The following is a 12,897-nucleotide window of genomic DNA, read 5'->3' as shown; positions in this document are numbered from 1 at the left end:
AATAAAATAAACTTTGTAAATAGCCCGTCTTATCATTTTACATTTTTAAACATATATACATTGCCATAATAACTCTGATATTCAATAACAAGACCATGTAAAAGAGCAACGCTATTGGTGTTGATTTGAGTTTTACTATTGTGCTGACAAACGCTAACGCCCAGCCTGCACACACCCCTCTCTAGGTAAAAACAAATACTATGTAGTCCAAGCATAGAAATTAACATGAACAATTCTTATTCATATTTACTTGTAGTTCAATATCTGACGGATATTAGTCTTACTTACTTGCATTTTGCGCGTTTCATTCCCGTGTTTACGTGAATAGTTTTAATGACGCAGCAAGACCCACATCGAACAACGTGATTGTCGCCATTTTTTGTTGTTATTGAAATCTCTCAGCCATGTGACAAAATAATAAAACAATGTTTCCGGGTCTCGCCGCACAACTAACTGAGTAAATTGATAATCTTCCAATCTAGTTTTTTAGTTTTTTTCGTGTGATGGATTAGGCAGGTTCCATTGACTGAAGACACCAATAGGTTGTGCATGCGCAGCATTTGACTGCTTTTGGACACTGACGCCGCGGTATGGTTCGCAACAAGTACATTCCTTGATGCCTTGGTCCGCAAATGTTGCGGAATGGCACTGTCTCAGTGCGTAATGATGATGATGGGTGATTGGCCAATGTTTCAGAGGGAACCCCGACAATTCGGAATGACCGTTTACACTCTGCATTGACTGCTGCTGTCAACAAGTGCGTTTATTTTGTAGTTTGCAGTGTTTTGTCAATAGGTCTCTTACTCATGAATTCGGATTTATCCTATTACCATTCATTACGTCATTATCTACTTCCTACCCCATCTGGAAACGTGGCAATCAACAGTGGTGTAAAGTACTTAAGTAAAAATACTTTAACGTACTTTAAGTCGTTTTTGGGGGTATTTGTACTTTACTTTGCTATTTATATTTTTGACAACTTTTACTTAACTACATTCCTAAAGAAAATAATGTACTTTTTACTCCATACATTTTCCCTGACACCCAAAAGTACTTACATTTTGAATACTTAGCAGGACAGGAAAATTGGCCAATTCACACACTTATCAAGAGAACATCCCTGGTCATCCCTACTTCCTATTTTCTGGCAGACTCACTAAACACAAATGCTTTCTTTGTAAATTATATCTGAGTGTTGGAGTGTGCCTCTGGCTATCCTTAAATTAAAACATTTAAAAAACATGCAATTACATTTACTTTTGATACTTAAGTATATTTAAAACCAAGTACTTTTAGACTTGTACTCAGTATTCTTGTACTCACATTTCGGTTGAATGCATTCAGTTACGCAACTGACTGCGTATCTCCTTTACCTTTCATGTTTCAGCCACTTACATATGATATGGTTGCAATTCGAAATTATTCGTTTTACTCACAATAGAAAACTACAGGTACCAGATTCCCAAGTTGTACCAAGTTCCTGCGCACAAATCATCCGCATTTTTTCTTCTTGGTGTGTCTGGGAGGTGCTGAGAAATAGGGCGTTGAGGCAGCTCCTCCATTCATTCGCAGAGAAAAAAAACTTTCTTAAAGACGCAGACAAGCTACTGTCCCTTGGGAACAGAAAAAAACATTTTCTGACTTGGTCTGAGTGAACTACGTGCTATATTACGCATAAGTTTTGCAGGACACACAGGCATAAATCGAAGGTGAGGAGGGATTGTGGGCATCGGTGAGGTAGGCCTACATCGTTTGACTGTTGCCCCGTTGTGGGGTTTTTTCCGCCATAGTTTAAACCCTCCATCTGTACAATCAGGAATCTGGAAAGTTCGATTTCTCTAGCTGATGGGATGAATGGGGCTCTTTAACAATTCCGTTTTTCTGTAGCCGTTTTAAGTCGTAACCAATTCGGGAAAATTGGCAATTAAGTTAGATTCAGTGTAATAAACTGTTGATATACTGTCCCTGTTAACTCAAAACGAGCAGAAAGTATCTGTTCACGGACTTTGATAATAATGTGCACAGTGCACACCATGGGCAACATTGAAAGATGCTTAGGCCTATCAATGTTTCATTGAAGGCAGCAGGTATAGGCTATAGCAACCCTGGACTTATTTATTTTGTCTCCTCCAGACACAGATACAGTCCGTGGTGTTGCAGGCTATAGTGGAGGATGGCCAAACTGTTCCGAGCTGTGATCATGGGTCCACCAGGCTCGGGAAAGGGGACCATATCCGAGAGAATTGCTCAAAGTTTTGGCCTGGCACGTCTGTCCAGTGGCGACTTTGTTCGGGAGAATATAGCTGCGAATACAGGTAGGCCTATTCTTGATAAATAATTAGACATGCATCTATTTATTGTTTACCATTTATTTCTGTTTTTTTGATTGCATCTTTTTTTTAAATATATATTTTTTGCTTATTGTTTTTTTGCCACATATTTGTCATCCTCAGCGGGGTTGGTAGAAACGGTCAGATTTTCAGGGATACAGTGTCCTATCTTAAAATATTTATTATTATTATAATTTGTAGTATTATTTCAACCTAGCTTACATATTTGTTCATGTTAGCCTATAGTAGCCTAACTAGCATTCACCTCCAGTAGCCTAAGCCATAAATTGCAACAATATTGTAACACCAGCAGAGGCCTAAGTTGAGGTGAGGTGAAGAGAGTCTCTTGCAAGTTGGCACTGGGCTGGACAGTGGCACATTTCTCTCCTATCATCCAAGAGACAAAAACATTAGTTAAATTTAGAGGCTATGGCAAATCTACTATCTGATAAGAAACTAAAATGATCCACTATCCATATCAAAATGGAATCCAAGTTATGAAACTTTATTTGTTAGTAGTCTCTGAAACTTCACAGTCTATGGCAAACGTATGTTTGGAATTTCTCTGAGTTGACTTATTTGAGCCCATTGACTTCTTCTGGAGCCTATTTTTAATCCGAACTTGTGCCAATCTTTTTAGCCCACAAATGAAATGTGTTGCAGGGAGGGCAGTGAAAACATGTGTGGGATTGTAATTACAGATACAGTGCCGTTTCAAGGCCATGCCTTACTAAACCCAGTTTTCCAGAATTACTATACTGGAGTTATTTACATTAATGAAGACATTCTCTTACATTCAAACTTTGTAAACCCGAGAGACTACCTTAGGAACATCTGAATGGACACACATGAATCTTATGCTATGGCTCTATGTATTTTTATTCGAGCCCCTGTAACGACATTTGTCATGATCCAGTTTGGTCAGTAGGTCATTCAATGACATGAATCATTTATTGATGATTTGAGTTTAGAGGGGTCTGGAGATCTTTCTGAGATGTGCTATGTGACTCACTGCTGTAAAGAAAGCAATACAAATGGGGGGTGGGAAGAAAACAGGGCGAATGGGTAATCGTTTAGGTGTTAAAGCTACAGAGGGCATTCCTGTCTGGGTTTGCTCTGCCCCCCTACCTCTAGCCAAAAGTCCACCTCTTTTACTAGAAATCTTTCTGAAAACTTCTTAATACTTTATACTTATCGGGAATTGATGATGACTCCTTCTCCTCTTCCTCCTCCTCCTCCTGCGCCTTATTATTTCCCTCCCTCCACAGACGCTGGTGTTCTGGCTAAGACCTACATAGAGAGGGGTCTGCTGGTGCCGGACCATGTGATGACCCGGCTCCTACTTCCCAGGCTGGAGGAGATGACCCGCCACAGCTGGCTGATGGATGGTAAGACCACACACACACGCACACACACATATACACACACTTTGAAATGCACACGCACTTCCAAAGATCTTTTTGCAGCTGCGTAGAGAAAGCAAGAACATAGAGAGGGCTAATGAATTGGCAAACAACCAAAAACACGTGAGCACAGTAAGGTATCATGAAACATTGACTGTACAGGTTTGTGTCTGACCCAGAAACAAGCTGAAACAGGCCAGTCAGGCAGCAGTCCAAGGTTTGTAAACAGTAGTGCAGGTTTACACCCTCTGAAAGCAGCTATTAACTAGTCTCACAGCCAGGCCAACCAACAGTAAATACTGTATTTGCAGTATGTCTACCAGTCCATATCAGTGTAGGTTAAAGGGAAACAGATACAGATGTGGTCTTTGGATTGTTTACATAACGATATGACCTTCATGATGTCACACAAAATACTGTACATAAATATTTACCATAAAGTTGTTGTGCAGGATCAATGTGAGATACACACACACACACACACACACACACACACACACACACACACACACACACACACACACACACACACACACACACACACTCCCCTCAGTCTCCGTGCTTCATCTCCCAACTCTCCCCAGGGTTTCCCCGTACCCTGGCCCAGGCCAAGGCTCTGAACAGTACCTGTGACCTGGACCTGGTCATCAGCCTCAACATTCCCTATGAGACCCTGAAGGAGAGGCTGAGTGATCGCTGGATCCACCCAGCCAGCGGCAGGGTCTACAACATGGGCTTCAACCCTCCACACGTACAAGTCAGAAAACATTGTTTTTCCTCCCTATTTTGTCACCATTATTATCGCCATTACACATGTTTAGTCTTCCGGTTAGTCTGTCTGTTCCCACAGAACCAACATTAAGCCAGGGTTTCCCAAACTCGGTCCTTGGGCGGGCCTGGTTGGGCGGGCCTCCCTGGTTTGGCGGGCCCCCCTGGTTGCACTACGCAGCTGATTAAAATCAGAAACTTAGGACTGAGTTGGGGAAAGCCTGCACTAAGCAATGGTTCCTATGGTTGCTACAGGAGGCTGTGAAAATACGATGCCAGATTATTATATTCCTAACTTGTGTATTTGTGAATTATCAGTAATACCTTGGAATAGGTTATTGAATGTGTGGGGTTCAAGACAACTCTCTGTGAGCTGTGTACCGTTTTCATGGGTTTATGTCATTGATATAATAATTATTCAGTTGTCATGGTTCTGTTGTTCCCCCCAGGGCAGGGATGACATCAGCGGGGAGCCTTTGATCCAGCATGATGATGACAAACCAGAGGCTCTAGTGGCCAGACTGAGGCACTACAAGGACGTGGCCAAGCCCATCATAGACCTGTATAAGTACGTCCACCCTCCACTTCACTGACACATTTTTAAAAGCATTGTGTAAATTGCTTGCCCTGACTATCCTGTATACAGTACTCAGAAGTACTGAGTGACAATGTAGTTACAATATAATTATAATGTTCTTACAATATAATGTAATTATGCTACATGGTATTTATGCAACTTTACATGTAAAGTGTGTCCTCCCCAGGTCAAAGGGCATCCTGCACACTTTCTCAGGCACAGAGACAGACAGGATCTGGCCTTACATCAACTCTCTCCTCAGCACCAAGATCCCCAGCACATCACAGACAGACACACAACGCATCCCAATGCCCTGAGGAGAGCAGAGGTGACGCATCAGAAGGAAAGGCCTTGCACCAGGGGATACTAATGTTAGTTAGTGAAGACATTGGTTGAGTACATGGCTGCAAGACAAGACTACCGCTAGATGTTAGGAGCCATTAGCTTGGCAGTTATCTCAGTCTCAAAACATGTTTGAAAATACAGTCTTATGCACTACATACATCAGTGGTGCATAGCTTCGGTCCTCAAGGGTTGCAGTGTATGAAGGTTTTCTTCCTTACCGTTTAACCCTGAGACTGATTTCCATTTCCCAGATTGTAAGTTTAAAGTCCCAGGGAGAAACGGAAATCAGCAGGACTGCAGAACATGAGGGCCTAGGTTGTGCAACTCTAAATATGCCTTCCAAAGACTGTAAAACGAGCTTGATACTTCTATAGCACCCAATGTGTACAGAACTGTTGGTTTCTGTATATCTGATTTATCTTTCATTTCGACTGAAATGAATATTGTGGACATTTTCTTATAAACAGCACACTCTATAATTTGGCTTAATTTTAAGTTCTATCAGATGAAGAGTTTCATCTTTATCAAAAGATTTTGGATTACATAAATGTGTTTTTCTTTTGTTTAATTTGAAACAGTTTTTGTTGACTTTAGTTAGACCAAATGTAACCTTCTCCCTAGTCTATTGAAGTTTAGTCCGCAGGACTAGACCAAATAAAAAACGATGATAATGAATGGGTCTATAATTGTGTTAAAAAGGACCAAAGATTTGAATGTGGCCAAAGATAAATGGTAGAATTATATTCAAAGAGCCAGAGGCCTTAATATTTCTAATGACTTGTTGAAAAGTTTGTGAGTGTTTTAACCAGTTGAAAGTGTAATGCATCTGAATTGCTGTATAAGAAAAGGGATGGGTGGGGTTAGTGGTTGGACAGTGTTTGTGGGAGGGTGTGTCTTGTTTCTGTATCCCTTTTAGATTTCAGTAACACAATATGCAAATAGTCACTGCTGTAAACTGTAATTGGCCCAGAATATATATGGCAAGCCCATTGTGGTGAACGAGTGGTTAGGAAAGCTTTTCATACGCTCTGTTGTGCAACACTGAATGTTTTCTGTCCATAAATCATCTGGCTGTCCAAAATCTGGCATATTCCAAGAAAAATACAATGACTTTCTCAGAATTTCCTTTCAGTTGTTTCACTCTCAAGGTCAAACAGTAGTTCCAGGCAACATGCCTACTATGACTATAAACAAAATGTCTCCCATTCAAAGCAAAAGTACTGTAAGTTTCAGCTGCATTCCCTGAAGATTAGTTTTGTTCATAACATTATTGTGTGTCCTTTATAGGAGACTGATAGGTTTCTACTATGAGTATTGTGTGGGAATGCCACTGCAGACATATTAGTTAGGTTATCATAGAAATCTATAGGCACACTGCAGTGATGCAGCATCTGTATCTACAGTGCATTCAGAAGGTATACTGACCCCTTAACCTTTTACACATTTTGTTACGTTACAGCCCATTTTTTTATGTATTAAATTACCCCCTCCCTCCTCATCAATCTACACACAATACCCCATAATGAAAAAGCAAAAACAGGTTTTTAGAAATGTTTGAAAATGTATTTATTTTTAAACAACTGAAATATCATATTTACGTAAATATTCAGACCCTTTACTCAGTACTTTTTTGAAGCATCTTTAGCAGTGATTACAGCCTAGAGACTTCTTGGGTATGACGCTACAAGCTTGGCACACCTGTATTTGGGGAGTTTATCACATTCTTCTCTGCAGATCCTCTCAAACTCTGTCAGGCTGGATGGGGAGTGTCGCTGCACAGCTATTTTCAGGTCTCTCCAGAGATTTTCGGTCAGTTTCAAGTCCGGCCTCTAGCTAGGCCACTCAATGACATTCAGAGACTTGTCCCGAATCCATTCCTGCATTGTCTTGGCTGTGTGCTTAGGGTTGTTGTGCTGTTGGAAGGTGAACCTTTGCCCAATCTGAGGTCCTGAGCGCTCTGGAGCAGATTTTCATCAAGGATCTCTCTGCTTTGTTTATCTTTCCATCGATCCTGACTAGTCTCTCAGTCCCTGCCACTGAAAAACATCTCCTCCTCCATGCTTCACCATAGTGATGGTGCCAGGTTTCCTCCAGACGTGAAGCTTGGCATTAGGCTAAAAAGTTCAACCTTGCTTTCATCAGATCAGAGAATTTAGTTTATCATGGTCTGGGAGTCGTTAGGTGCCTTGGCAAACCCCAAGCGGGCTGTCATGTGCCTTTTACTGAGGAGTGGCTTCTGTTTGGCCACTCCACCATAAAGGTCGGATTGGTGGAGTGCTGCAGAGATGGTTGTCCTTCTGTGGAGAAAGTTCTCCCATCTCCACAGAGGAACTCTGTCAGAGTGACCATTGGGTTCTTTGTCACCTCCCTGACCAAGGCCCTTCTCCCCAGTTGCTCAACTCTAGGAAGAGTCTTGGTGGATCCAAACGTCTTTCATTTAAGAATGATGGAGGCCACTGTGTTCTTGGGGACAATGCTGCAGAATGTTTTTGGTACCCTTCCCAAGATCTGTGCCACTACATAATCCTGTCTCAGAACTCTATGGACAATTCCCTCAACCCCATGGCTTGGTTTTTGCTCTGACACGCACTGTCAGCTGTGGGAAATTTGCAGAAATGTCTAAAAACCTGTTTTCGATTTGTCATTATTGGGTATTGTGTGTAGATTGATGATGAAAAGGCTGTATTGTAACAACATTTGGAAAAAGTCAAGGGGTCTGAATACTTTCCGAATGCACTGTTGTCCACCATGCATGGCAATGCAGTATATTGTGACAGAACTCATAACATTTATAGCACCCTCTCTCCCCCTCTCTGTTCAATACACCCTTTGATCTGACATCAGAGAAGGCAGCAGGGAGAAGTGCTTGTGTCTGCATTTGTACACATGTTTGTGTGTACACATGCACATGTTTTTATGTATGCCTGCACATGTGTGTGTTACTGTAATGAAACCTGAGAAGAACTAAGGTAGGTATTTCTGACGACTCTCTCTTTTTCTGTCCCCCACCAGAGTTGGCTCTGTAATGCTGCATTCATAACCAAGTGAGAAGGTGGTAATCACCATACATTTTTTACATTTGAGTCATTTCGCAGACATTCTTATCCAGTGCAACTTAAAGGACCAATTAGGGTTGGTTACTGCCCCAGCGCTCTTAACTGCTAGGCTACCTGCTACCCTGGTTGTGAAATCGTAAATACAGCCTCCCGAGTGGCGCAGTGGTCTAAGGCACTGCATCGCAGTGCTAGCTGTGCCACTAGAGATTCTGGGTTCGAGTCCAGAGTCTGTTGCAGCTGGCCGCGACCGGGAGAACCGTGGAGCAGCACACAATTGGCCCAGTGTCGTCCTGGTTAGGAGAGGTTTTGGCCGGCAGGGACGTCCTTGTCCCCATCGCGGGTGCAGTGCACGCTGACACGGTCGTTCGGTGTTTCCTCCAATAAATTGGTGTGTCTGGCTTCCGGGTTAAGTGAGCATTGTGTCAAGGAGCAGTGTGTTGATTGGGTTGTGTTTCAGGGGGACCTTTGCCTCTCCCGAGTCCGTATGGGAGTTTCAGCGAAGACACCAGACTGTAACTACCAATTGGATACCATGAAATTGGGGAGAAAATAATTGTAACATTTTTTTTAAAGAAAAAAAAAAAGAAATCGTAAATACCATTTGGATGCATTCGCATGCTTTGAACTCGTTGAGAAATGCTGATTTGTTAATGGCCAACAAGCTGCATCAACCATAAACTAAAAGTACAACTATCATGCTTGTAAACTAATTATAGTGTTCAAAAACCATATTAATAGATTGCTTATTATAAATAATGTTTTGTTGTTGCATTTAAAGCTGTTATCGAGGTCATTTCCTTAGTAAGTGACATTAGAGGTCAGATTGTGTGAGACTTCGGAGCTCAGGGATGATAATTTCACACAAGTAATTACCAGTTGGAGGGGTGTTCAAGTGGTTTTATCCCAGGCATAAGGATAAATTCCAGATTCCCACTTGGTTATGAATGCAGCATTAATCCCATGTGCATTGAACTGGGGTGGAACACATGGAGTGGATTTAAACCAGGGATTAATACTGAGTTTGGAGCCTGATGACCTCTGCTCTGTTTACATATCAGACTCAACCATCAGAGGTTTGTCATTTCCTGTTGTATGGAGGTGGACATAACAGCGATCTCTCTAGATAGGCCTACATATAGGAAATATGTCTGGTAAAATCTAATATAGGCAATGATAAAAACCTATGTATATTTGCTGGATACTGGGTTATTACATAATTCACACATGTGAGTGAGGAATTGAATTTATTAATCTATCCAGTCCAGAAATCCTTCCCAGGTTTTGCTTTCATAAACAGCAAGTCGTGATCCACTATGTTGGTATCATTCACAAGCACACAACTATGCAATTTACAATGTATTGATCTATATGACATCCGGAACACTTGAACGCACATAGATAGGCTACTCCATATTAGTGTGAGATCAGCAAATGGCGGTCGCAGCATTCGTTTCACTGAAGCTCACATGCAATATATAAGGTGATGATATGATGATGTCGTAGTCCTTGTAATTCTAATGTTAGCCAACCCCAGGAGTGTAGATTGTACCCGAACTCCACTTACAGGTCGAGGTACAGAAGGACGTTTGACCTTTGACAGGCGGCGAATGACAAATCGAAAGTCGGCATTTCTCAGACCACAGCTGGGGTTTCCGCGCGCATCTCCAGAGCTGAGGACGTCGGGGTTCCAGAGATAATGACAGCGAGCGCTCTGGAAGGTAGGGAGGCCTATGACAAAAAGGGCTGTTTTTTTAACATCATTCGTTTGAAACCATATACGTTTTATATCAAATGCCACTGAAATGCTTCCTCTGGAGAAGCAACGTCTTCATGTGTTACTTCCCGATGAGATTTTAATATTAAAGAATGATTCTCTTCTGCAGAAAGATTTTCTTAATATGGTGGTTTGGTCAACAGTAGAACAGCGTTTTTACCAGAAAATTGGAATATGAATATCCCATAGCATCGTTGATGTTTGGCTTTATTTTCAGTGCAGGTGTTTTGTCAGGCCTAGGTTGTTTTTAGGCGAGGAAATGCATAACGACGGGGAAAAAGGCCCTCTGTGCTCAAGCCCTATATGACGTTGATTATAACCCCGTAGGCTACTGTTGAAGCTTTAAACCTTTCTATGCATTTGTTAATTATTATGAAACAAAAAACGTGCACTGATATGAGTAATGAATCCTCCGTAGCCTAACGGTTACAAACGTTCCAAGTGCACTGAATGACAAATATGACCAAGGGGATTTTTAGACATGATCTGAGATTATTCATAATTGAACTATTTGGGAAAACTCTCGAACATAATTCTCAAAGTTTCTATTCTGTGAGACATCAAAATGGAAAATTACATGTTTAGTTAAAAATAAAATTAAAAGGCTGGCTATGATGGGGATGATTCATGTTGCTGAATGCGCGTTTATTTGAGGCGGACACATTGCATTGGAGGGGCAGGTTGAACAAGACGACAATCCTTGAAAAACCATCAAAATATTCTACTAATTAGCCAATTTGCTATCATTATCAAATTAATGATTAACCTCAGTTTTAAAGGGAAATGGGTTTTGCTGAGGAAGAATATTAGGGAAATCCCTTTTATGATCCAGTCGCTTATGTGATTGCCAGTTCTGTTTTTTCCCACGACGGCATTTGGTGCTTTCAAGACAACTGGACAAACGAGGTCAAATAATGACGTCAGTGATTTTCAGGTGGGAAAGTCGCAGCTCTAGAAAGATGTCCGAGTTTCTAACTTGGAATTCCGAGTTGGATAACCGTTCAAAACTATTTTTCTCATTCGGGCTTCGTTTTTTTCCGAATTCCCCCTTGTCTTGAACGCACTGATGATTACATTATATTATCGAAGATAGATAAATTCAGGAAAATATTTTTCAGTGTAGGTGTAGCTTATTAATATGAGTTATAGACATTAGTAGCCTTAATTATGAGAAACTGACCAGATGAAGTCTAAACTTGATTTAGCTATATGGCATATTTCTCTTATGCATGAATATACAAAAAATCTTCATATATTGAATAATGAGATATAGCATAGGCCTATATAGAAATACTATGCGATACTATGGGAGAATCTCAATTGCATACTCCTGAAAACCCATTGGTGGAGAAGGTCAGAGGGTCTGGCCCTCTGGCGTCCTCATCCAATGGGTTTTGAGAAGGAAGCGATGAGAGGACTCGGAGTATGCAGTTGAAAATCTCCCTATGTCTGCCAGTGGACCCTAACCCTACCCAGCAGATTCCAGTGGTCATTCCATTTTAAACAGTATAGGGATAATCATTAATCCACTATCCACCCTTAAAGATGATGGCAAATCCAATGAATCTAGTAGAATAGCTTATTTTTGGTCAGTATAGGCCTATTGAAGAGAACGATTGTATGGTTGGACAGTTGGCTGGACTTCCATACTATTGTTGTCTTCAAAATGATATGGACATGCCTTAAAAAATCATATAGTAAAGGCACCCAACATGGATGCCACAGCGCAATGTTTGAGGGGGTGTACAGCTGAAGAGCTGAAATAAACATCAGTTCATGAGGCAAAGGTCTTGTAAAATATCCCAAGGTCTTTGTTAAACTTGATCTTCTCTTTAACCCACAGTGTCTTATTAACATCCAAGACATATCCAAGTGGTTAAACCCCTCCTATAAAAGTATGAATGAGTTCAATGTGGAATTTATAGCTTTAGGAAGTTAATAAAGGCAGTAGTAGACTGGGTTATGTAGTTATTTATTTCAAAAGAAATTGCTGTCATTGTTTTTAGCAGGTTTATGATTGTCTCTCCCTGTTTGCTGTTCATATTCACTTATCTGTCCATTATGATGAATTATTTGGAAGTGTAGTTGTCAGTACAGTGTGATCTGCTTTTAAAACGGGATCCCAAATTCAAAACGGGTTAGTTAGTTATGAGTACAGTGGGCACTGTCATTATCAAAGTGATCGCTTCTTGTATTACACAGTTGTGTGACCATAACCATAAAATACCATGTCACCAGTGGTATAAAAAAATAACCCAGCTGCAATGTCAGGACATTACATTGCTTTTTTGATGTCCTGGTCCAGTTTTCTAAGTGAAGGTTGTAACCATTTGTATTGGAGACTGAAAGCAGGAGTTGACATCCTGAAGCAATGCATCAGGGGGAAATGTCTGACGTTGGGAGGCTGGCTTTCAGAGGAAACTACATCCTTCAATGGAGTGGCACTTTGTGTCCGGTTACGTGGGGAATCATTTATCTTTTTTTGGAAATTCCCTTCCCTGCTGCGCTTTCAGTCCAGGGCTCCTGGTATAAAGGGTTTCCCAGGCCCGAGTCCTGCTTTGAGCAACCATGCAGCCCCTCAGTTGCCAGGGGACTGGGCCAAGGAAGGAAGCATGTTCCAGAACTCCAAGCAGTTGACTTGGTG

The 12,897-nt window shown here is 41.3% G+C and overlaps 3 protein-coding genes across 8 annotated transcripts in view; 2 read left to right on the top strand and 1 right to left on the bottom strand.

Moving 5' to 3' along the window:
- LOC109898129 (tyrosine-protein kinase JAK1-like) overlaps positions 1–381 on the bottom strand; it is a 67,898-nt gene extending 67,517 nt beyond the window's left edge. For both annotated transcript variants that reach the window (XM_031833656.1, XM_031833658.1), the window contains exon 1: positions 289–381. In XM_031833656.1, the coding sequence (XP_031689516.1) occupies positions 289–308 (20 nt within the window). In that variant the 5' untranslated portion in view covers positions 309–381. The remainder of the gene's footprint in view (positions 1–288) is intronic.
- LOC109898131 (adenylate kinase 4, mitochondrial) lies at positions 376–6,548 on the top strand. Of its 3 annotated transcripts, none has more exons than XM_031833662.1 (6): positions 376–757; positions 2,134–2,315; positions 3,599–3,718; positions 4,318–4,490; positions 4,951–5,069; positions 5,266–6,548. In XM_031833662.1, the coding sequence occupies exons 2-6, from the start codon at positions 2,174–2,176 to the stop codon at positions 5,393–5,395; spliced, it is 684 nt and encodes a 227-aa protein (XP_031689522.1). In that variant the 5' UTR covers positions 376–757; positions 2,134–2,173; the 3' UTR covers positions 5,396–6,548. The 3 variants fall into 3 exon arrangements, with proteins under 3 accessions (XP_031689522.1, XP_020348535.1, XP_020348536.1); XM_020492946.2 differs by lacking the exon at positions 376–757 and adding an exon at positions 1,474–1,709; XM_020492947.2 differs by lacking the exon at positions 376–757 and adding an exon at positions 1,514–1,737.
- Positions 6,549–9,910: 3,362 nt separating this feature from the next.
- Positions 9,911–12,897, top strand: part of dnajc6 (DnaJ (Hsp40) homolog, subfamily C, member 6) — a 57,495-nt gene continuing 54,508 nt past the window's right edge. For 2 of the 3 annotated variants that reach the window (XM_031833654.1, XM_031833653.1), the window contains exon 1: positions 9,928–10,197. The gene's annotated coding sequence lies outside the window, so the exon portion shown is untranslated. Of the gene's footprint in view, positions 10,198–12,897 lie in introns of all 3 variants that reach the window. The other variant, XM_031833655.1, reaches the window with a different exon arrangement.

This window comes from Oncorhynchus kisutch, linkage group LG10 (genome assembly GCF_002021735.2).
Source record: "Oncorhynchus kisutch isolate 150728-3 linkage group LG10, Okis_V2, whole genome shotgun sequence".
Lineage (NCBI taxonomy): Eukaryota > Metazoa > Chordata > Actinopteri > Salmoniformes > Salmonidae > Oncorhynchus > Oncorhynchus kisutch.
The sequence above is the reverse complement of the archived record's forward strand: the minus strand, read 5'-3'. Positions and strand labels throughout refer to the sequence as shown.

What these genes read in the sequence shown, in the direction of transcription:
- LOC109898131 (XM_031833662.1), top strand. Translation starts at nt 2,174, where the DNA reads ATGGCCAAACTGTTCCGAGCTGTGATCATGGGTCCACCAGGCTCGGGA. An exon ending in GAATATAGCTGCGAATACAG is followed by an intron (nt 2,316 to 3,598) that starts GTAGGCCTATTC and finishes CTCCCTCCACAG; the next exon opens with ACGCTGGTGTTCTGGCTAAG. An exon ending in CCACAGCTGGCTGATGGATG is followed by an intron (nt 3,719 to 4,317) that starts GTAAGACCACAC and finishes AACTCTCCCCAG; the next exon opens with GGTTTCCCCGTACCCTGGCC.